Genomic DNA, 24,540 nt, shown 5'->3' with positions numbered 1-24,540 from the left:
GCCAAATAGCACATATTGTTCACATCCAGGCAGCCATAGCTGCTGCTTCACAGTGACTGTGGTTCCAGTCAGCAACAAGCTAGTAGAAGCAGGCCAGCCGAATGAGAGGAAAATTTCTATGCTGTTCATCTTCCTCTGGTTCTTTAGATTCTATTTCTGCAGTATCTCAAGTGCCACATCTCACTGTGTCTTGTGAAATGTAGCCCTCAGTGTGTGTCTTACATTACATTATATTTCCCAGGGTGAATTGAGATGCAGTGTTTTGATCTCTGCAGAAATACCAGCTGAGACACTGGAGTATAGTGAAGCTAGGAAGAGACAGAATGGAATGCTCCATCTGCCTGCTTACTGGCTGGCCTCATAGCAGTAGCCACCATAATCACTGGCACAGCACAACAACTATTTTAGAAAGAGAAAAGGAACGGCATTCCCAGTGGAAAAACAGACAAATCGAATAATGAACTGAATAACAAACTTGTAACAATAAATAGAATGCAAACTTTAAAAATAAACATTTTAAAAACGTATACCCCCTTAGTTTTAATCAGCCCCGCACACAGGTATTTTACTTTACATAGCAGCTCTGACAACTTTTAGACCAAGCCCACAAATTGGGGTCTAAATTGGAATATTTCAGAAATGAAAATTCCAACTCTGGGGCGGACTGGGGATTTGCTGAGGTACTGGAGCTTGATCAAGCCATGTTTACAAATCAAGCTTTGGATGTAAGGAGAAATGAGGTGGAAAGAAAAAGAGGAAGGTGCAAGCACAGAAACAAATTGTGTTTATTCCAGATACCAGTTTAATATCAGGCCTATATTACCTGAAAACAACTCACTGAATGAGCTTTTGTGCCCTTTAAATTTTCTCTTATGTACAGTAACTCTGGGAAACAGAGTAAAGCTGAAAATGTGTTCACATATGAAATCTTGCTAACTTAGGAACACAGTTTGAGTTAATCCAGCACAGAGTTCCCATGACCACAAACAAGTCTATACATACAGCAAGACTCTCATGCCATTCTTCTCATGGCAGCCCAGCTCCGAGAACAGAAACTGGGTGGGGGACGGGACATTTTGAGCTGCTGTAGGAGGGAAAGAATTTTGCAAGTCACATTCTGCAAGCAAAAATCCCTGCACCTGCAGAAATACTGCATTGTTTCTAATTAATATGTTATATCAATTCTTGAACATTTTACACATAAATAAGATCAAATTAAATTATCTTTATGTAGAACATTTCCTTACTGTCCATCTAGCTGAATGCCTTACCAGTGCAAGCAATCATAAGACATTATCCTTCCTGAGCCAAATAATAATTAGCTAAGAGCAATTTTTAACATTATATAAGCCTGTTTTTTTAACTGCTTCCAGGTAGCAGCCTGAACACAGAGACATGACGTCAGCTTCCAAGGCTGTTAGATTTTAACTTAGGACATGAGAAGAGTCATGAACCTAGAACTTAAAATAAAGAGTACTAACGCCTGACTAAGTGAGAGCTTGTTTTTCTAACTGCTATATTTGAGGCTCTAGCACGCTTATTTAAAAGACAAAATACATTGGGAAAGTTTAATGTCAGACAGACTGGTTTACAGATTTGCAACAATACCATTAGATATTTTATTTATTTGTTTCTTTATTCTATTTATAACCAGTGACGTAAGTATAGATTTTTTAAGGAGGGGTTCGGGGGCAAGGCCATGCCCCCACCTGTCTCTGGGGGCGTGGCCATGCCTCCCCAAGCCCCACCTCCAGCCTAAGTGCTTATAAAAGCAGCTCTCCGAGGCAAGGGATGGCACTCCCAGCTGGGCTCCCAGCTGGCAGCCGGCAGTCCCTTCTCTCCCCTCCAGGCAGAGGGGTAGCTAGGGGAAATGGAGTTCAGTGCAAAATGTGAGGTTTGCGCACCCCCCCCCCCCCGGGCGACTGCTGTGATGCTGGAATCCACCCCCAAACAGCATCACTTTCAATGGTGTTTAAATTAGGGAGCCCAGATTCTCCTTTTAAATCCACCTTAAAGGGAGAATCTGAGGTCCCTAGATAAAACAATATTGAAAGTGATGCTGTTTTGGGGTGGATTATCCCCCACCCTGAAACAAAATCACTTTCAATGTTTAAACTGGGAACCTGAGATTCTCCGTTTAAATCCATGCCGAAGGGAGTGGATTTAAAAAGAGAATCTGGGAAAATTTGGGGGGTGCCTTTTGTCAGGGGTACAATTGTTAAGCTAGCAACACCAAACTTTCAGGCTATCTTTAGGAGTCTCTCCTGATGATACCACCCAGGTTTGGTGAAGTTTGGTTCAGGGGGTCCAAAATTATGGACTCTCAAAGGTGTAGCTCCCATATCCTATTAGCTTCCATTGAAAACAATGGGGGATAGAGGCACCTGCTTTGGGAGTCCATAACTTTGTATCCCCAGGACTAATCTTCACCAAACTGGGTTGCTATCAGCAGCAGACTCTGCTGATGATACCACCCAGGTTTAGTGAAGTTTGATTCAGAGGGTCCAAAGATATGGACCCTCAAATGGGTAGACCCATCTACTATTAGCTTCCATTGGAAACAATGGGGGATGGAGGAACCGCTTTGGTAGTCCATAACTTTGTACCCCCTGGACCAACCTTCACCAAACCAGGGTGGTATCAGCAGCAGACTATCCTGATGATACCACCCAGGTTTAGTGAAGTTTGATTCAGGGGGTCCAAAGATATGGACCCTCAAATGGGTAGACCCATTTACTATTAGATCCCATTGGAAACAATGGGGGATGGGGCACCCCTTTTGGGGGTCCATAACTTTGGACCCCCTGAACCAAACTTCACCAAACTTGGCTAGTATCATCAGGAGTGTCACCTAACGATAGCCGCTAGCCTAAAAACTGCGTCCCCTGCAGGCCAAAAACCCAAAAACACTTTAAAATACAAAAACCCACAAACGGGGGGGGGGGGGGCAGAGCTTCGGACATCCAATGTTTATAACCTGACAAGCCTGACAAGTCAGGTTCAAAGCTGCTTACAACATTACAACCACAATTAAAACAAACCACACAGAATATACACTACTGCCATAATATAGCAATTTGGGCCTGTCGGAGGGGAAAAGATGGGACAAGGGATAACTGAAAATCTAACTACAAGGGAATAAACAAACCTCCAAAGGAAAGGTGGGGAAAGAAGGGAAGAGAAGAAGAGGAAGGCCAACTATATGACAACTGTAGCTGTCCTGAACCATAGACTTGGTAGAACATCTCAGTCTCCCTTGACTATACTGGTTCTGGTGTAAAACTGATACTGTACAATTTGTGCCTCAGTGAGGACTACCAGATTTATAATATCACCAACCTATATCCTTTTATTCTCTTTATCTAGAGGATATCAATTTACCCAAAGCAGTAGCTTGTTTCAAAACAAAAGATCCTTGCCACACTGTTTGGAACAAAATATTTTACATAATATATGAGAGAAGGGAAGAATTAGGTAAAATCAACTTTTCCTTTTTTGTAACAACTTTCTTCCAAGATGGTGTGTAAAGCCAGACATGGCTTCTCAGAGTAGTTGCTTAATTTACATTCCATTTTCTCTTTCACATATTTCATGTATTTTATTATTTTCCTTCACTCCATTTGTGATCTGTCAATCAGTTTAGTACTTACTAGAAATGAAGGGACCAGAAAGAAAACACTAGGGAGATTCAAGAATTTTTAAGTTTTCTTTTTTTTCTCTCCATACTGACACACCTGTGAAATACTTCCAGTGAAGAACTACCAAGTTTACAAAGAACAACTTACAAAACTCAGCATATAGTATTGCAGCATGTAGTAACCATCAATCTATCACAAAAAAACCACAAATCCAACAGACAAAAACACAGATCCAACAGTTTCCACAGGCTTACGTTGCATTATTATTAGCTTATTTTAAAATATGTGTGTACACCATGCACACCATGTGTGCACAATGCACACCATACACATGGTGTGTACACCATTCACTTTGTTCAAATACACTCTTATGCTGCACTATTAGCTTCTTTCAGAATACTATGTACACCCTAAAACATACAGTCTGTTTAGATAAACAATTTATCTAATCAACTTGAAAAAAGACATTCACTCACTGATATTCGCCGAAAGGACTTGAATTCAAGGTATGTGAGATGGTCTGATAACTCCTCTGGTTCCAAGTGATCAAAGAGAAGTGAGACTTTTCGTTTCTTGCTGGTGTTGGATTTTATACGCTGGGTGATCTTTCTAGACCAATCACGAGCATTTCTTTAAAAAGAAAAAAGTTGCTATTTTATCTGCTGTTTCAAGATTTATTTACATGATTTAGATCGAGAAACTAATCCTTATACATAATTGCCTAGGGAATGTCCAGCAACGTACTCCCAGCCAATGGGTGTGCAGGACTCACGACATTCCATCCCGCCCATGCCCACCTTACCCCAACCCAGGAGCCTCCCCCGCCCCAAACAATATGAGCTGCTCTCCGGGAGGGAGGGAGGGAGGAAAAGGAAGGAAGGAAGGAAGGAGGTCTTCCCACCTTCCCTCTCCCCTTCTTGAGCCCATTTTATTTTTATTTAAAATGGGCTCTAGTGCTAGTTATACATAAAAGAAGAACTCAGTACCTAAATTATCAATCAGAATTCTAATTCTTGTAGAAAGGACTATGAGAATTATCTGTTGTTCTGCAACAGCACATGTAAATCTTGTGTGCTAATTTAGAAGTGTAAAATGTGTTAGAAATTTTATTATGCTACTGATTAATAAGGAATTACTTCCATTTTAATTAGCAAAATGTAATACTATGTGGTAGGCCAAATTTTGCTCTCTCTCTCTCTCTTTCAAGGAGAGAAGTGCTGGAAATCAATCTAAAGAGCATTCTGCTCTAGAATTTTTTCTTAAGCAGATAAAGACTTGAAAATCAAGAAAAATACATCTAACAAAAGCAGATATTAGAAGCACTGCATGGGTGCATGCGTGGGTGCATACAATACAAAAATTTGCTTAAAGTTGCTTTTATATGAAGGTACAAACTACATGTGACCCTTAATAGCAATTTTTGCACAGTATAACTGTAGATGCTGCCAGCTGCCACAGGAGACCAGTCTCAAAGAGACCAGGGCCCATTATGCTTACCTCGGGGCTCTTAGCTGCACAATGGGGCTGTAGTGTGATCTCCTCACATTGAGGAGGCATTCACTGCCTGCCCCACAACTGCTTGCTGGAGCCTCAATGGGCCTCTGCTTTTTCTGGTTCTCTTAACTCCACCCATCAAGTCCTTCTTAAAGGCACAGATGTCATCACACCCAGTAGTTGCAATAAAGCCCTTTAAATTGCTATTATATCAATATACCTGTGATTGCAGTTATATCGATAGTGTGGCCCTTTTCCAAAAATAGCCCCCCACCAAAGAAAGAGGCAAAGCAATTCCCTGAATCACACTCTGCTGAAGGAGAACAAGTTCCAGAACTGATATATCTCCCCACCCTCCAAAGACAAACACACACACTCTTACACTTCTTGGTTCTCAAATGCAATAAAAGACAGTGGTTTTGCTGTTTATATCAATATAATAAATAACACAAACTAAAGTAATAACAAATCAGAAAAGGAGGGAGGGAAGAGGTGTGCACAGGAATGAGGGGGAGTGGGAGGAGCTGGTGGTGGGTGGAGGGAAGATGTCCAGGGCAAAGCTGTGCTCACGGGCAAATCTTCCCTGCTCTGGCAGCGAAGAAAATTAAAGTTGCACTTAAAGTGGTGTTGCTTGGTGTGGGGACAATGGAAATGGCAAGTGGGGCCAGAGGCGTTCCTCCCATTGGGCAAAGTGGGCAGCTGCCCAGGGTGCCACCTTGTGGTGGGCGACAAAATTGCTGGTTGGTTTGTGGGGGATTTTTCCGTTTTTGGCCTGCAGGGGGCGCAGATTTTAGGCTAGCAGCACCAAAATTTCAAAGATTTTTTTGGGAGAGTCTCCTGATGATATGACCTGGGTTTGGGGAGGTTTGGTTTAGGGAGTCCAAAGTTATGGACTCCCAAAGGGAGTGCTCCCATCCCCCATTGTTTCCAATGGGAGCTAATAGGAGATGGGGGCTACACCTTTGAGGGTCCATAACTTCGGACCCCCTGAACCAAACTACTCCAAACCTGGGTGGTATCATCAGTAGGGACTCACGAAGTTACTCTGAAATGTTGGTGCTGCTATCTTAATAATTGCACCCCTGACAACAGGCACCCCCTAAATTTCCCCAGATTCTCTTTTTAAATCCACTCCCTTCCTGCCAATGCTTGTTTTCTTTCTTTCTTTCTTTCTTTTATTCTCTCAATGCCTAATAAAGGTTGTTGTTGTTGTTGTTGTTGTTGTTGTTGTTATTATTATTAAATCCACCCCCTTCGGCATGGATTTAAAGGGAGAATCTGAGGTCCCCAGTTTTAACATTGAAGGGGATGCTGTTTCAGGGTGGGGGAGAATTCACCCCAAAATAGCATCACTTTCAATGTTGTTTAAACTGGGGACCCCAGATTCTCCCTTTAAGGTGGATTTAAAAGGAGAATCTGGGCTCCCTAGTTTAAACACCACTGAAAATGATGATGTTTGGGGGTGGATTCCAGCATCACTTGTTTAAACTAAGGAGCCCAGATTCTCCTTCTAAATCCACCTTAAAGGGAGAATCTGGGGTCCCCAGTTTAAATAACATTGAAAGTGATGCTGTTTCCCACAATTGGGGGGACTGGCTACAACACCATAAAATGTTTTCATAGCAGTAATAAAACATTTTGAAAGCATTTTGAAAATGTTTTCCAAAAATTATTTCTGCTGTGTGGCATGGCCCATTGCTGTGTTCAGATTTGTGAGTTGGGGGATGTTCTATAATGTGATGGTGACTTTGAAATGACCTGGTGGAAAAAATCATTATTTGGTCATGGTGGGGGAGGGTGGCCGTCCATTGGGGGGGGGCATCAAACTCAGGTTTTGCCCAGGGCTCCAGTTTGCCTAGGTAAGCCTCTGAGTGGGGCTCAGGGAAAAACATCCATACAAGATATCTTGCTGTGACTGATATTCGCCCCTGCCACACAGCAGATACCTGGTACATAATGGGCTGATACAGTGGCTGAAAGCAGCATATCCATTTATTCTCTGGAATTGTTTCAATTCCCACCAAAAATCTATAGCTAAGGAAAAATTACAGCTGTAAAGGGATGATTTTTGTTTGGGAGAAAATAATAACAAAAATTGTTCTGCCAGTCTTCCAGTGCACATTATAGCATCTGTGGCTGTGTTTTATAAAACAAGAAAACGCTAGGGACAAACTATGCATGGCTTAATGTCACACTGATGAACACCCACAAAATACCTGTTCTATTCCCACTGCCACTTGTATAGAACACTGCAATCTCATTCCCAATCTGCAGTTCCTGTATGTTCTCACAGGGAAAACAATGCTACTACATCACTTATCAGGCACTGCTGTGAACTTTCAGCTTTTAAAAGCCATGGTTTTCCAAAAAGAATCACAATGACATTTTAATTTTTCTTTTGTGCAGTTGAAGTCATAAACTAAAAATCTGTTTTGCTTTCAGTAAATTCAGGATGTAGAATCCTGACTTGATGAAAATGGACAGTAGCAATAGTTTTACTTTGATTGATTCCCCATATCAATGACAGAGGTCTTCACATTAAGATTCTCCTCATGCCCAGTTCATGAGTGCTCTCTGCACTATGGTTCCTAAAACAGCATGTGAACAACATAGCAAATAATTTATATAAAATGGTTATCCATTTAGACAATTTCTATTGCATCACTTGCGATCCCCCAGAAGAAAAGGAACAGGGAAAAAATTACTGTTGTGCAACCACTGGACTTGCTATTCCATAACAACAAACTAACTAAATGCTTCCCCCATGATGGTATGCCCATGCATTTGTGATCCAAGCATAAGACAGGTGTAAGTGGTTCAAAGAATTTGAACAGTTTTGTCATGAATTGTCTTAAATGGAACAAAGAAATATTTTTTCTTTGACACTACAGACCATTTTTACATTTTCCAAAATTATTTTTCTTCTTCTAAGACCTTAACACTCACATTTGAGATGTATCAATTAGGCGACAGTGTAACTCCTCACCATTACCTCTCACCAATTCTTGAAATTCCTCCACAGCATTAGTAAGATTAGAATCTGTTTTGAACATGATCCAGAACTCTGTTATCCAGTACCTGCTGAGAACATGAGATGGGTTTTCACTTGCATTTTTACAATTGTTCATCATAAGCAACTACGAAGTGAATTTGCCTTTAACCCAGTATTTGAGAATTTCTATTCAGTTGTGTAATTTTACATATTTATTAGGTACTACTGGTATAAGTAAGGGGTAAACTTCTGTGTACTAAATTACAAATATGCTTTTTCTGCAAAGAGAAAAATATATAAGGGTGCACCCATTTCCTCCAACACCATGGAAGAACAGTAAAGGAAGAGCAATATGACCGCTCTACCCTCTTTGCCAGCCAAGTGAATTTTGCAGCAAGTGAGGGCAGAGTGACCCACAATTGCAATGGCAGCTAGAGAAGGCAACGGCCAGAAGGATCCTGAGGAGAGGGTCCACACCAATAAAGCAGAAGTTTTTTTTAAAAAAACTGAATTTGGTAGTTCTGAGATTGAAAGTCTGAATTTGATCTTGTGCCTTCATGTCCCGATATCTAATATCATTTACAATTCCTTCCCAACTGACTATATTGAAGGCAAAGCCACAAATTTTTAATAATGACATTTCCAAAGCAGTCTTACATAAGTCCCTAATTCCAGGGTAAACAAAAACTGGATCTGTATCACCATATGCACTGCATCTGGCTGAATAAAGTATTCATCTTCCCATCCTTTTTAACTTGCTGGTATACCTTCATAAACAGAACTCACATATTTGTTTTCAGTACCCAGGTCAAAAATGGTTTCTGCCCCTGGACCAAATGAATAATCCAGCAGTACCAATGACACCCAACTCAGCTTCTAACTAATACACACACAAACTTATTCAAAAGCTTACAAAATAGTGTGGACCAATATTATTGTAGGCAATATTTAATAAATCCCTAAAGCATTCAAGACCACAGTTCACATGCCAATCAAAATCAGAATTGGAGTATAGTAGCAGAAGGGAGTTGTATTCCTGTTATTCCTTGTTTCATTATACTGATAAATGGCAACAACATGTATCACCTCATGTTTTATTTACTAAGTCATATGTAGAAAATAAACCAGTTTACCTGACAAGGTAGCATATCTTATGACAAATCAAAGAAGAATTGTTTCCCAAAGCATCCAGGTATGTAGGCAGCAGCTAAGGAAAGTGTGTAAACAGGCTAGAGAACCTTAAAAGTTCAAAAAATCCCATTTGAAAACTGAAATGTTAGGGACAAACCACAAAAGTTGAAAAAACAACATTTTGCTAATTTTTGTAAAATTAAAAATAAAAGTTAAGTGACTAGTATCTTAGAAGTATAAAGGAGAATAGTATATCTATATATATAAAAATCTAAACGTGTGTTTGTCCCTGATGGTCTCCCCCAGAAGCTGCTGGACGTTCCTCCCTGTTGCGGGCAGGTAATCGGACCTTCAAATCGCTGAAAGTCCATACCTGAGCCAGGTAAAACATCTTTTTCCTGGCGCACCAGGCCATGAAGCTGGCTGTGTTTAACTGTCGCCCTTAGAATGTTCGTGCAGCCTGTCTGTCTGTGGCCTGAGGGCTTGGTATGAGGGCTTAGAATGTTCATTCAGATGGCCACAGATGAGCAGTGAAAACAGTAAATAGGTAATACTGCCATGTGAGACATCAGGTGGGGTTCCCCCCCTCATACGCTGGTAACTTTCACTTTCTGTGCCTCACATACTACTACCACACAACACACATACTCTCATACACATCCAGCTTATCCACACACACCTCACTCTGCCCTCCCTCACATCCAACCACCACTTACCCACTTCCTCACCCATATTCGCCACAGCTCTCTTTTACTAAAAGTGAGCTGGAATTTGCCTTTTTCTTCTAAGATAATCCGCGGGGTGGGGGCGAACCAACACTACCGGCTCCACTTCTTTTGCACGTGGCCCTTTAAGAACCCAGGGAGCTGGTCTCGATCTGAGCACCTCACCACCCTGCCTCTGCTGCCTGACTGGGATAGCCTGCTTGCCACAGTTCTGCCTTACCCAAGCCAGGACTGTGTGTGTCAACCAGCCTCATGGACAGCACTCTGGACAGTTCCGTTGTGGAATGGAAAGGGTTACCTTATACTAAAAAAACAAGACAGCACCATATAACGATGTGAATTGAAAAGGGAAAGAGGGATTCCATTTGACCACCCCAAAAGGCTACGCTAGGGATCATTGGACCTGCATGAACATCTGTGTGGGTTGCGGACAGTGATAAGAAGGACAATTGTCACAGCAACGCGTGGCCGGGCCCGCTAGTAAATGTATATAAATAATATATAAATGTGTCTAAATTGTCTGATATTTACAATTAATGCATTTTATTTTTCTAGCAAGATGTTAATTTGGGTTGAAAATAAAGAGGACTAGTTATCGTCAGAATAAAAAGCCAAGTAATCTGCACCCATCCATGCCATGTAACAGAAACTGAAAATCGGACAATTCTGAGAATCACTTCATTCCAATGAAGGTCCATTCCACACAACCTAAATAAGACATCCGGGGGAACACTAAAAAAGACATCCCGGGAAAGCACTTTGCACAGCTTTCTTCCCAAGACATATTCAGGACAATGCTTCTCCATTGATGATAGACCTGTCCTCCACAGTCCCAATGTTTTTCAATGGGAATCCTCTGAGTGACTAAGATTCTCTTATGCATGTCTGTGTATCTTCAAAGACAGATCCTCCAAAAGAAAAAAAAAGAAAAATGATATATAGCCGGAATTGGCAGGAAGAGCTAAGTACAACTGAGTACAGCTGAAAAGGCTGCTAGGATCAGAGTCTGCGGAACAAACATTCCGAGGCAACATTCAGCAGATGGAGGCAAGCAGAATCCCTTCATCAGCACATAAAATGTTGGGTGCAAGCAGAGGGTGAAACTGACCAGAGAGCTTACTGGTCAGGCGGGAAAAACTCTGACACTTGTGCTGTCTGGAAAACAAGTGAGAGGTGGCTTATTTTAAGACTCCCCAGGTCCTCTTATTTTGGGTGTGCAGAATGAAAAGAGGCAGTTGCCTCTTTTTAAGATGTCCCACAGACATCTTCTTTGTGCTGTGCGGAATGGACCAATAAATATGTGAATAGCTCCTAAATATAGTACAATAAGCTCTCTGTGAAAAGAATTAGTCTACTGAATTAGAATACAGAATGTTTCAATAATACATTTTTAGACCCTGCATGCATTCAAAAGATAACAGGATCTCAAAGTATTCAGCTTTGATAGGATCATGATCATAGCAGAGAGAGCTGTTTGTAAAAAAAGAACTGATTTCTGGTCAAAAAGATACTTTGTGGATTAAGACCAAGGTCTAATGATGAGAAGCGTGGCTATTTAATCTTCCATTCAGAATTAGCTTGAAGGCTTAGAATTTAATACTAAACAAAACAAAACAACCCATTGGATACTCACCGTGAAGGGGTCTTCTCCTTGGTGGTCGCAGGCCATCTGGTTGGGTTGTTCGTTGCTCTGCGGCGAGTAGGCAGGAAAAGGCTCTTTGGTGACTTCCTGTCAGGTGTCCGTGGTGGTGCCGCCCCAGTATCTGACTAGCCGAGAGTAACAGTACACGGCAAACGTAACAAAAGTACAATATACAACACCACGGCCCAACATACCATGAAGGAAACATATAATCCTATTTAAAAGGGGACCAAAGAGCCCAACAAAGAACAGGCCTGAACTGTAAATCCATAAAAAAACTACTGTAAAGCTGGATATTTAGGAGAAACAAGCTATCGGGTCAAAGCAAAAAATCAGGGCTGGGTCCAGATGGCTCTCGCGCAATTTCACCAAGGAGAGAAGACCCCTTCAACGGTGAGTATCCAATGGGTCGCTCTCCCTGGTGGTAGCAGGCCATCTGGTTGGGAACTTCCCAAGCAGTGCCCTGAGAAAAAAAGGGGAGGGTTCGGGTTACTCCTCGATAATGTAAGCTTCTAGAATGGGCCTCCCAAAAGGAAGCCTGCACGGCATCAATGGATGCCAGTCTATAATGTTTAACAAAGGAAGAGGGTAGAGCCCAAGTGGCTGCCCTACAAATCTGTTCAAGGGGAATGCGTTAAGGAGAGCCGCGATTACGGCGTCCGTGCTTCTGGTGCAGTGGGCTGTAACTGGCCCGTCGGCAATGGGGAACTTCCTTTGGCTTTATGGGCCTCAAGAATGCAGGTGGCCTTAATAGTAGAGCTGGATAGACGCAGTCGCCATAGGTTCTAGCCCCAATCTAAGCGGGCTGATGTTAGCAAGCAGAGCCTCCTGATTGGCGGGAGTTTGTTTAGTACGTGATTGTGTAAAGTTGTCTTTGAGAGAACGCCACATCCAGGTGCGGATGCCAACGGGCGCCTCTGGGGGTGTGTGGGATTCTGACAAAATTTTTTTGTCAGAACCACCTCCCTGCTGCAAATGGAATTTTAGATGCCACTTTAGGGTCTAAAGCAGGGATCAAACCTTTAACACTAGTTTGTCTGGGGAAAAAAGCATAATTCTGGGATTTAGTTGGCATGGCTCTAATCTCTAATACCCTTCTAGCGGAGGTTATGACTACCAGGAACAAAAGCTTCATCCTAAGCCATTTTAAATGTATGTGTCGAACAGGTTCAAAGGGGGGTTTGGTAGGTTATAGCTGTCCCCTAGCACCCCAATATGGAGACGCCCCAGGTAGGGAAGCTTTTATGCGTTGTACTGGCGGTTGGGACTGAGAAACCCCTTTGAGAATTTTTAGGGTTTCTGGGTGCCTGGTGATAGGCATCCCCTTCGTCCCAGGTAGAACCATTGCAATGGCAGCTACCTGACGCCTTAGGGTGGAACTTCTCAACCCCTGACTCAAACCCGCCTCTGCAGGAATTCCAATATGTAACTGGCAGGGAAGCCCTAACTCAGGGACCCTTCTTTTTTCTACAGCACCAATCCGTTAACATAAGTGCCTTCCAGGAGGAGTGGATAAATTCTGATCATGGACTTTCTTCCTGGCAGCCAAAATAGCCTTTATGATCCTTTTTTAGGATAACCCCGCTTTGTTAACAGTATCCAAGCTCAAGCGCCAGGCTGGCTAAGGTCTGAGCCAGCCTGGAGCCAGGGGATGTAGTAGGGAGCCCTGGGAGAGCAGGTCTGGTAGCTGTGGAGTAGAACCAACGCGTGGTGTTGACAGATAGCTGTTTTAGTACTGAGTACCAGGGACCTCCTGGGCCAGTTCGGAGCTCCCCCAGTATGATTTCCCTCACGTTCCGCACTGCACGCTGGAGGGAGTAGTCTGTGAAAAACTTGGATCGGGGGGGAAAACATAGAGGAACCCCTGCGGCCAGGGGAGCTGAGAGCGCATCGTTCGCTATCGCCTGTGAATGGTGGTATCTGGGTGAAGAATCACTGCTGATCTGAGCATTGAGGAGTGATGCAAAGAGGTGTCGTGATCGTCAGCATGCATCCCGAGTCAGCGTTCCTGGATGGTCTGGAAAAACTGCTGGGTTCTAGCTTTCTCCACTTGGAGCTTCGGAGAACGCGAGAACCGCTGAGCCAAGTCGGCTTCCTCAGTGTTTAGTGAGTTCCCTCGAATGTGTTCGGCTCGGCGAGGGATGGCAAGATCTCTGTTCTGCCCATGAGATCACCAACGCCAATGCTTCTCTGTGTAGGGCAGGCGACCTGGAGCCTCCCTGATGATTGACATGGTGCACTTCGGCCGAGATAAGTTGTCGGGCGTGAAGCCCTACGTGCTCTTCGCTGCAAGAATAAGAAGTTGCTTGAATGATTACAGGGCCCATCCATACCGCCTCTGACCTACTAGGAGATGTTGATCGAAAGCTGCGCTCTGCACTTCGGATCAGGAGCCCCCCTGAAGCCAGGTGGTGGCTCAGTTTGGCACCCCAGCCGACAGACTGGCATCCACAAGGATATGGATCTGTTGCGAAGGGGGGAAAAATCTTACCTTGTAGTGGGGAGGTTGTGGTGGATGGTCCAAACCATTTTTAGACCGAGACGGACTGGCTGGGGGGGGGGGAGGCCTCAATGATCGATCTGTCTTCAGAATGATCTGCTTTGCATAAGGTCCGTAGGAAGGGGCTTGAAAGAGGCCTGGCGTGGGCTCGACTCCCCACTGTGTATATGGGGAGGTCCATTGTGGACAGTAAGGGGCTCCAGCAAGCTGGCAAGTTGTAGTAAGTTGGAAGATTTTGCCCGCAAGGTGCGAAGACTGGTCTCTTGGATTTTCAGGACTTTTACCCGAGGTACAAAGGGAGTACAAATGGACGTGTCTATCAATGCCCCTAAGTGTTCCATCTGTTGGGAAGGGGCCAAGGAACTCTTGCTCACGTGATGACAAATCTGATAAGACCAGTTGGACCCTTTCCAAGTCTCTGACAGCCTGTATTTTCGATCAAGATCTGATGGGCAGGTCGTCGAGATACGAATAGATATGCATCCCTTGACTGCGGAGCAGGGAAATGGGTGCAATCAAGGCTTTTGTGAAAACTCAGGGAGATGTCGCCAATCGACCGGCAGAGCTATGTACTGAAAATGGAGGTCTGCTATCGCAGACTGAGGAAGCGATGATGAGCCAGGTGTATGGGTACATGGAGGTATGCCTCCGTCAGAACCAAGGAGGTGATCATGTCCCCTCTCCTGATGGCCGCAACCGTGGATCTGATGGTTTCCATGCGAAACCTGAATTTGTGCAGATGATGATTGACATGTCTTAGCTGAGGATCGCCCTGACGTCCCCATTCTTTTTGGGGACAGTGAAAAGGTGGGAGCACACTCCCATCCCTTGTTGATATTTTGGTGCCGGTTCTAAGGCTCTGATGGTAATTAGATGTTTGACAGCCAGCTTTAGGTATCAGCCTGCCAGGGCAGGTATCAGCCTGCCAGGGCTTAAGCCAGAGCAATCTACGTGAGACTGGTGCCGAAGACATGGGTCTAGAGGAGACTAGGAGTGCATCTAGGGTGGCATCAGCTGGGAAGGAGGTGGCCATGACTACCCTCTCCACCCCCTCTCTAATGCCTTGGCACTCGGGTGGAATGATGCTCAGAAGGCGTTGGAGCCAAAGAATGGGAGCTGTGGGGACGGTGGCTGCCGGAACCAGGATTTATTGCTGCCATGGTCGCACCATCATGAACTCTGCGGAGACCATGTTCCACCTTACGATCAATGGGGTCTTTAACATCACCCTCTCTGTCCCAGGAAACCAAGCCCCCTGAATGCAGTGAGGAGATGGGACCGTCAACTAGAGGGGTTCTAATCCTTCTCAAAAATTAGTCGGGAGCTAGGTAAAGCTTCTTGTAGACTGGAGGAAACCCTCTGTTTGAAGTGGGGGTGACCCATTATTTTCTGAACTGTGGGCAAAAGACTCTGGAAGCGGGAAAAAAATGAGTAGCCTGATCCTCTTAAGGAAAAGATGTAGGAGATCCCTTTAGGGCAGCCCTTAGTGGGCTTGGACGTGGCAGGAGCATTGGGATCGCCCGCCTCCTCAGAGACCCTCAGTTCCAAAGCCGACATTGTTTTGGCTAAAAGAGTGGATAATTGTTCCACCTTAAATAATCTGTGGCTCTGATCTGCCTGAACTGGTGGTGAAGACTCTCCCTCAGAAAGGCGTCTGAGTCCAGGTCTACCTCCCCTTCACTCAAGTACTTGCATCATAATCAAGCAATCTGATTCTCCTGCGGGACCTGGAAGGGGATCTGCGTCTGCTTGTCTGAAGGGAGGCACAAGCATTTAAATGTCTACTAGCCGACTGGTCTATGGAGCCCTGTAGTAAGGAGACCAGTTGCTGCGGGGAGAAGGCGCTCCAGTCTGAAGGCAGAGATACTCCCAAGGCCGCCTCCCCCGTCATGGCACCCGCATGACTGACCTGCAGCGAAGTCCCCTCAGACGCTCTAACAAGAACGGGGTTGGGGAAAAGGCTCATGAAGCAGCAGACATCAAAGGCGGCAGAGGCAGGGCGATGCCCTGGGCGCTGCCTGAACAGTCACCGCGACGATCCGTCTTCTGTCCGCGGTCGCGGTCGATCCGGCCCGCACTTCCCCGTCCTTGTGAAGGGCCCTCGGAGTGCGCGCGTCTTCCCGCGCGCGGGCCTGGGAAGCGCGAGCGAGCCCACCGCCCAGCCCCACGGCTGTTGCGCAGCTCCTGAAGAGTCTCCTCACTATCAGCCCAGCGGCTGTGTGTGGGAGACTGTTGGGTCCGAGAAGAGTCTCCTCACTATCAGCCCAGCGGCTGTGTGTGGGAGACTGTCGGGTCCAAGATGACCTGGACCTAGTGGTTTCTACCGCGATCGGTAGAAGGACTCCCTTGGTGGAGAAAATGGCACCGACGTCATAGCTTCTTTCCTCAAGCCAAGAAAAAAAAAAGCGGGAACACAAGGGAAGGAGAGAGCTCAGTCAGCACGCAGACTGAAGGAGTGGAAAAACGATCAAACGTACACTGCACACAAGGGAATCACAAAAAAAAAAAAAAACACAAGGAAGAAAAGGTAGCTTTGTGAAATCCAGCCTAGGAGCCTGTGGATAGTGCTGCCTACTCTGACCGAGGAAGGAAGATACTGGGGCGGCACCACCACGGACACCTGACAGGAAGTCACCAAAGAGCCTTTTCCTGCCTACTCGCCGCAGAGCAGCGAACAACCCAACCAGATGGCCTGCTACCACCAGGGAGAAATAAATGTTCTCTGGAGTATAGTAAATAAAGCCAACAAATCTTATTACTGGTCAAATTTGTATTTCTTCCCACACACATCGGCCCTCAAAAATATTCAATTGAGTCTGACCTTGCATAAGGATTTCTTAAAACATCTTGCAGGGAAAAAAATCAGAGAAATATGCTGAACCATAGCTGGAAAGGAATTTAAAGCTATAAAAGAACAATTAAGGAGTCTTGGCTGTACATTATAACATGCAAAATGAAACAGCATTCATGCACACAATATAACTTCATAAAGTGTTATATATAGGCAGGATGAGCTGATATTTATGACAAATTGAAATATTATTGTAGGCACAGAAGGAAAAGAGTGAAAGTAAGAAGGAAATAGAAAGTGGTAGAAAGTGGTAGAAAGTGAGAGAAAGAGAGAGAAAGAGAAAAAGGAAATGATTTTAGATTTACCAGAAGGTTATTTCTTCCTTCTCCCCATTATTTAGGAAAATAATGGAGAGAAAAAGATTCTGGCAGAAATACAGCTTAAAGTCATTTCACAGAATCATGAAAAAGTGTCTTTGTTAAGAAAAAGCATTCAATGTTCCTGCATTCCAGAAAAAGATACTTTTAATGCTTGTGTGCAAGTAAAAGGCTCATGAAAATAATATCTTCAACTAAAGCACAGACCCAGAAAATAGAAAATAGAAATAAAGCATTTAAATGATTATTTCAACTGAAGTATACTTATATGTAACTTAAGCAAGTTTTCTTGAAGACATTTTAGTGTTAAGAATTATGGCTCAGAAATAGCAAAAGGTACTTTGCTTTCCAAAACAGCCCCTATTGTCTCTTCCCACATTCCAAAGAAAAGATACTTTTACTTAGCAATGAGCTGAGAAAGTGTGTGTGTAGAAAAATAACTGACAAAGCAGAATTAAAGCAAAGAAAGAGAGTCAAGCCATGTGAGAAACTATATTCTTAAGAATGCTATTTAACAATGTATCGCCATGATGGGAATATTGAAACGTCATGAATCGACAGGGTTTGGCTTTGCAACATTTATGATGCATCAGCTGTCTTTATCCTATAAGAACTGTGACTTTTGTATACTCAGGGCGACTCCTCTGATTCTATAACAGACCCTCTGAGGGTTTGGAATAAAAATTATTTATTTAATTAGCCCTTGTCGGCTCAAGCTTATTAGCTAACTATTAGTAAACACGTTACTCTGTGGTAACATTATAATTTTGAATAAAAGGATGGGGAAGTGATAAAAATTAGAGTAAATACCAACCATTATAGTTTAGAACAGAACATAAATGGGTACGCTGCAAATACTGAAGAACTAAGAGCAATTATCTTCCAACCTTCCCACAATACCTTTTAAATGATTATTTAATATCGCTTCATTTTGCTTTATCCATCCAATATCAAATCAGTGACTTTGAGTCAGCAAGAGAGAACTGTATAGGAATATTTCAGGATATTAAGGAAGATGGTAAAATGGTAACTGAAAATCAGGATGGACTAGCATCTGGATCTGGTGTTTTATATTAGTATGGTATGAACTCCAAAACTGTTTTGGTTGAGAGCATAAGGCCTGTTCTAATATTATTCCCACGGTTTGGCACATAAGTAGGCCTCAAGTCTATATGCTCTCAACCCACTCCTGCATTGAAGAGAAGATAAAGTGCCAGATGTACAAACCCAAACATCCTGCTTTCAATTAATTGTGAGTTCTCTCTGTTCAATTCAATTCACCATGATATCTTTCTTCTACAAACTATAAAGAGGGGGAGAAGAAAGTATGACAACCAGAGGACCACTCCTAAACTTACAGAACATAAAAGAATAATAACATCCAAATATCTGCCATAGTTTGTGCAAAACAAGTTACTCTCCAAAATTTGTTTGATTGAATTGTTGACAAATTAAAACAGTACAATTAATAACAGTGTTGAGAAACTAAACAGCTTCTGGAGAAGAAGGAACAAAGAAAAATCACAAAATATTGTGGAATTATTTGATTCAAGCATGACTGAAAGTGAAAGCAACTGGCATTTCTAGCAAACTGCAAGAAAAAGGTAAATGCTATCTGCTAAAGGTATCTGGGAAAGGTAAATGCTATCTGCTAAAATCCTTCAATTTGTGAATAATAATAACAAGTCTAAAATATTTTGTTAATCAAAATGAAGTAATTACATAGGTACTGAATCTTAAGTAAAATCGTACATTGGAAAATACCACCAAAATTATTTCTGTCCATCAGAAATAGTCACATAATTTTTTTAGTTGTGTCCAATACATCCAAATATTCTGTTAGCACACCACTTCTAAATTCTCTGGCCATTATATTTGATCCAGTAACTGTAAGCATTTAAAAGGATATAGATCAGTCAATTTTTGCAGCATCTCAGTGGAGGGGATGATAAATCTGTGCATGGTCAATGTTACCTTCACCAGCTGGTAATTTTTACATAGATTTCCTTCTGAATCTGAAAATGTTAATCAGGTAATTGTTACCAAAATATTACAAATAAGCAAAAACAAACAAACAAACCACTTCCTGGTCAACTTTCTCAATTCCTATTTAGCCCACTGTCATACCCTTTGTGGTAGGATGGCTTACTTAAAGGTAGGAGAACTGAAATTATGCTGTAGCTGCGCAGAAGCACTTGCGCATGACTGAAAGCTCCATGGTGCCAACTAAGTACAGTTGTTGGGGTAGCCAACATTCCTTCAGATTTTTATAATTCCTCAGCTAGAGGAAAAATTGACCAGATGGTGTGAGACGCATGGGTGTGATTGTACAGAATTTGAAGAAGAGGAACTAGTGTGGTCAGAAGGTCAAGTCTCTGACTCCAATAGAAGCTTCCAAGCTAGTTTTCAGCTCATCTTGCCTCTGTTCAGTTGATCAGATATGGCACTTTTAAATATGAGAAGGAAGGATGACCTTTCCTGTTGTACCTAGTTGGTGGCCTTCTCCACAGGCCCTCCTTCTAACACCTCTATAAAAGAAACGTGTTACAGCAGTAACAGTGGTTTCACCAAACAGGTACAGGTTATTTCTCTTCAGAGTTAACACATTTTCTTTCATCAGGGGTCTAGAAGTCATCCAATAAATATTACATTTCTCTTTAGAGCTATCAGAAGAGTAGGCAAACTTGACAGTTTGTCTCCTGCAAAGCACTTAAGCAGAGGCTGAATGTCAAAACCATGACAATGGTACTGAAAGAAGGGGGCAGTAAGCAGAGATTAGCTGACTCGTTATACCATACATCTGTTATTCAGCTGCTGAGATTAAAACAGTTATTCTACTCAAAGTGATTTGATTGCATTTCATTAAGTAAGGTGCAAACCATCTTGGAAACTTTTCAGTTGAAAGGTAGTCTATAAATAAACCTCATAAAATAATGAACCTTTAAAGAAACTTCTGTTATACCCCACCCTAGGCTGAAGTAAATCTGAAAGTCCAGTAGCACCCTTAAAGCCAAAAATTGCTTCCAAGGTATGAGCTTTTGTTAATCAAGCTCACTTCATCAAATACATTGTTTGTCATGCTGCAATATGCAATCCCCTAATACACATGCTAAAACCAAAACATTTGTAAGTACAGATAGCTAATTACAGCTTTATGGTTTTTGGCCAAAGACTGTAATTTCACACAAACCAAAAGTAAATAGAAATGCAAGTTCCTTGCTAGTTTCAAACATAACATAAATCCTTCTCAAATGGGTTAAATATATTCTTATAACAAGTAAATGCTGCTAAATGTGAGCTAAGCAAGCAAAACAGCATATTATAAGTATTACTTAATGAAGAAATTGTAGCTTTGGAAACTGTGCATACATTTGAGAGAAAACAGATTTTCAAGCTGCATTACTATCCACATATAACATTTATATTCCTCCTTTCCTAATCATCCAGTGTGGCTCACAACATCAATTAACACAATTACTCCATAGCATAAGACAACTGAACCAAACATGAACATTTAAAAAAATGAAAAGTAGCAAAACTAATGATTAGATTCTATTCTTTCATCAAGCAGAATATCGTATAGAAACATCTAAAAGAAAAAGAAAAAGCAGAGATGTTGCTGCAGTCCCAGGTGTGGGGAGGCTATTCCATAGAGGGTAACAACTGATAAAATCCTGCTTCATATAACTGATAATGGAATCAACAGCTTTTAAAGGTGACCTTGAAAGGTGAATGCATTCACATAGAGAGATGTACTCTCTAAAATATATCATTCTAAGAATCAGTAAGCTAAACATCTCCAGCAGCCAGTGTAAGTTACATCAATCTTTCTCTACATATTTAACCACAAGTCACTGTAGATGCTCCTGTGGTCACATTCCACTTAAACCCCACATGGTGGAAGAAAGTATGTACAAACTGAACGACATTTTGATCGCTTTAATTGTTTTACAAGGGCAGGATAATCTGTGAATTATTACATGGAGGATGTGATCATTCTTGGGGTTTTCTTTTTGTTGCTAGTGCTGTTGATACCTTAACTAGTTTTTAATGGATTTTGTAAGTCACCTTGAAAGTTATGCGACAAAAATAAATTTGGTGAAAAATTGGGATAAAAATATTTTCAATTAGAAAATAAATGGTTATCCCAATAGATGACTAAGTTTCATTAAAATATTTAAAGAGACTTCCAGACCAGAAATAACAGAGGAAGGGAGGTATTTTTGCTTTCATTTAAATATAAACTGCATAAAATGCAAGAATAACATTTGCATTGTCTGATACATTTTAAATGGACTATTTGAGAGGTGCTATCTATTGAGGGTCCAGTGATAAAAGCATTCTGATAGATAGGGAGACGAAGAAGAATAATTCCAATATCTAATCGCAAAATCTCATCTGATATGATTGGGGTGGTACTCTTTTGCAGTGTTCATTTGATCAAATCCCTTCCAATATGATTTCCAATGAACAGCCAACCTAGTATAGGGTTCTTTTTATAACCCACCCACCCCTTTCTGCATAAACACTAAAGAAAAAAAATCTATGTTCAAGAATACACAAGTGTGCTCTCTTGCCATTTAAGGTCCCTTGCAAATGTACGGCTTCTCCAAGGTTTCCTGACCCTCAGTAAAACCACAGGAGCATACTTGCCAAGGTTGTGAGTGGTGTAAGCACACTCAAAAAATAATTTAAAATGCTAACTGAGCTCTTCCAGCCACAACATTCACTATAATAAACTCGATTAGAATTTACAAAATAATTTCCAATTAATATAGGAGGATATTTATAAAAGTGTGAAGCTTAGGCCCTTTCTGCACAGCAAATGTATAGTGGGTTGCAGTCAGGATAAAGGAACCCGCTTTCCTGTTTTCACGTTCATATGCATCCATGCAGGCAGCGATTGGAGCCCATGGAAACAATGCGGGTTGCTGTTGTGCCTTTGCACGGACGCATGTCTTTTTTTATTTACCTCCCACCGATGCGTAGCTATGCAGGCATGCTCAAATGAACCCCCACAGCCATGATGATGTCTCACAATACTACAAAACGATCATAGGCACTTGCAGATGAGAGCCAGGAAATTTTTTATTAAAAGGAAAGTGCAGCCGAATAAAGCGCCTCCTGCCCGGCTGTTCGCTGGCAAGTGGCTGCAACCCAGCATGTTTCAAAAGACTAGCGGATAGTGCGATTCTTGAAAAACCCAGGTTGGGGGGAAATAACATGGGTAAACACTCTTTAGGGGTGGGATCTGTGCAAAATTCACACCCACTCCCCAAACCGGGGTTTTTTCCGTCCTTAACCTGTGTTTATTGGCCCATGCAGAATGGGGCATGGTGATATCATAAAAAAATGACTTCCCTAAAGTTCAAGAGTAGAGGTGGGGACTGTAGTACAAAAGTGGAATTAAGTTAAATGTCCCCTTTTGGCCAAGCACATCACAAACTTGTAAAGTTTTCTCTGCTCCAGCACAGAAAAGGGAAACCAATTTCCCTGGTTTTCCTATTCCTACAGTTCTCTCATGTTGTCCTGCCTTTTATTCAGGAGGTGCCTCCCACAGTATATCTCTGGGAAGCACAAGTTGCTGTTTGAGGAAGGGGATGGCAGGGAAAATCTCTTTTTGTGTCCTTATTTATGTTTAAAGCAGTTTAGATGCAACCCACTATGTATCCCTCCTGCATGTGAATTACAAACTACAACTTGCAATGAAGAATAATATAATTAAAGACATTAAAGATATTGTTAGGCTTGCTTTGCAGTTAAATCTAACCTCCACAAATTCATTCACTCTCATTGTTTTCATCCAAACATCAGAATGCAACCAACAATTTGTATTTTTTTAAAGATGACTATCTGGAGCAGCTCTTGCATTTTCCAATACATACTAAAAGTCTATTCAATTTCTTTCAGTCTGAAGAAGCAGAAGGCTGTAGAAAACTCACTCTCATTTCCGTTTGCATACCTGTCAGAGAAACCACACACCCTGCTATGTAAAAAAAAAGAAACCACTAAGTAAATGCAAAATGGAATAAAATCTGTAGGTATTAATACTACAGAATGTTGCGTAGGAGGCTGAATTTAAATGTGATATACAGTTATACTGGATTAAAAATAAACACCAATGTAAAATAAAAATATATCATTGCCTGGTCCAAGGGTCTCTGCTTCCACCCCAGCTTGCTCATCCAGCCCACTGGACTCCATCTTGTGTCCTCAGAAAGGGTTCATCACCACCTCTAATGGTGAGGTCCAACCTAAACTGGCTGCTCAGAGGGCCCTCACAGGGGCATTAGCACACCAGCCTTTCCTCCCTGGCCATCAGAACCCTTGACTTTATATCACCTCCCTTTTGCCAACCTGCCCATAGTCTCTATTCCCAGCCCCAGCCCCTTCTCAAGCCTATTGACCTAGAGGGCTTTTAAGCCCCAGTTCCTGGCCCATGCAGCATCAGGCAGCTTTAGGACCTGGAAGGTGCTAGGCTCTTGTCCTGCCTGCCCCCCCCCCCTTCGAAGACTGTGTCTTCACTCCAGCAGGTGCAACTCACTGGCCATGTCAGGGCTGTTGTTTGCTGGTCACTCTGGCATCCTGCTGACCCTGCCCCCACCCCAGGAGCCTGAGCCAGGATGTTTCTGTCCCAGGTTTCTCTGGGCACCGTCTTCTGGACTGCAGTGTTGCTCAGACCTTGCAGGTAAGGCCCGGGGCCTTGTCAGGTTGGGCGCTGTGCTGGGTGGTGGGGCAATGAGGCTGGTGGGTGGGAGTCTAGTGATAAGAGTTCCTGGACAATTATTGTCCTATTATTATAAAAATTCAGTGGTCTCTCATTTAGAAATCCCTTGATATATTAAAATAAGATGATTGTCCTAGAAACATCTTGTAAGGGTGCATTGTTTTATACTATAACAGAGATTAGTTTCTTATACGGTTGCCAACGTATAGCCTACAGCTCCCCCTCCACCTCATTTTCTAAATCTAACAAGCTTGGTGCATGTTTTCAGAACAGGCATAATCAAGTGACACTCCTCCATTCCTAAGTAGATTTGCTTAAAAATAAATTGTGTTTATTGCAGAAGAACTTATTTCCACATTAATCAGGTATTTGATTTGCAGTTTGAGTAAGATACCACTTACAGTCTATGCTCTAAGGCCCTAACACTGTATAAAGTGTGTAATATACAGTGGTGTGGAAAGGGAATGGTGCCTGTGGCAAAATAGTGCACCCCCCACCCCTGCATCCCCACTTACCTTAGTTC

General features: G+C 42.5%; 1 protein-coding gene across 1 annotated transcript in view; it reads right to left on the bottom strand.

The window, feature by feature from the left end:
• RASGRP1 (RAS guanyl releasing protein 1) overlaps positions 1-24,540 on the bottom strand; it is a 79,635-nt gene that overhangs the window by 36,439 nt on the left and 18,656 nt on the right. Inside the window, exons 3-6 of the mRNA XM_048486507.1 lie at positions 19,200-19,305; positions 9,258-9,320; positions 8,079-8,210; positions 4,115-4,268 (exon numbers count right to left, since the gene is read on the bottom strand). Of these exons, the coding sequence (XP_048342464.1) occupies positions 4,115-4,268; positions 8,079-8,210; positions 9,258-9,320; positions 19,200-19,305 (455 nt within the window). The remainder of the gene's footprint in view (positions 1-4,114; positions 4,269-8,078; positions 8,211-9,257; positions 9,321-19,199; positions 19,306-24,540) is intronic.

This window comes from Sphaerodactylus townsendi, linkage group LG02 (assembly GCF_021028975.2).
Source record: "Sphaerodactylus townsendi isolate TG3544 linkage group LG02, MPM_Stown_v2.3, whole genome shotgun sequence".
Lineage (NCBI taxonomy): Eukaryota > Metazoa > Chordata > Lepidosauria > Squamata > Sphaerodactylidae > Sphaerodactylus > Sphaerodactylus townsendi.
The sequence above is the reverse complement of the archived record's forward strand: the minus strand, read 5'-3'. Positions and strand labels throughout refer to the sequence as shown.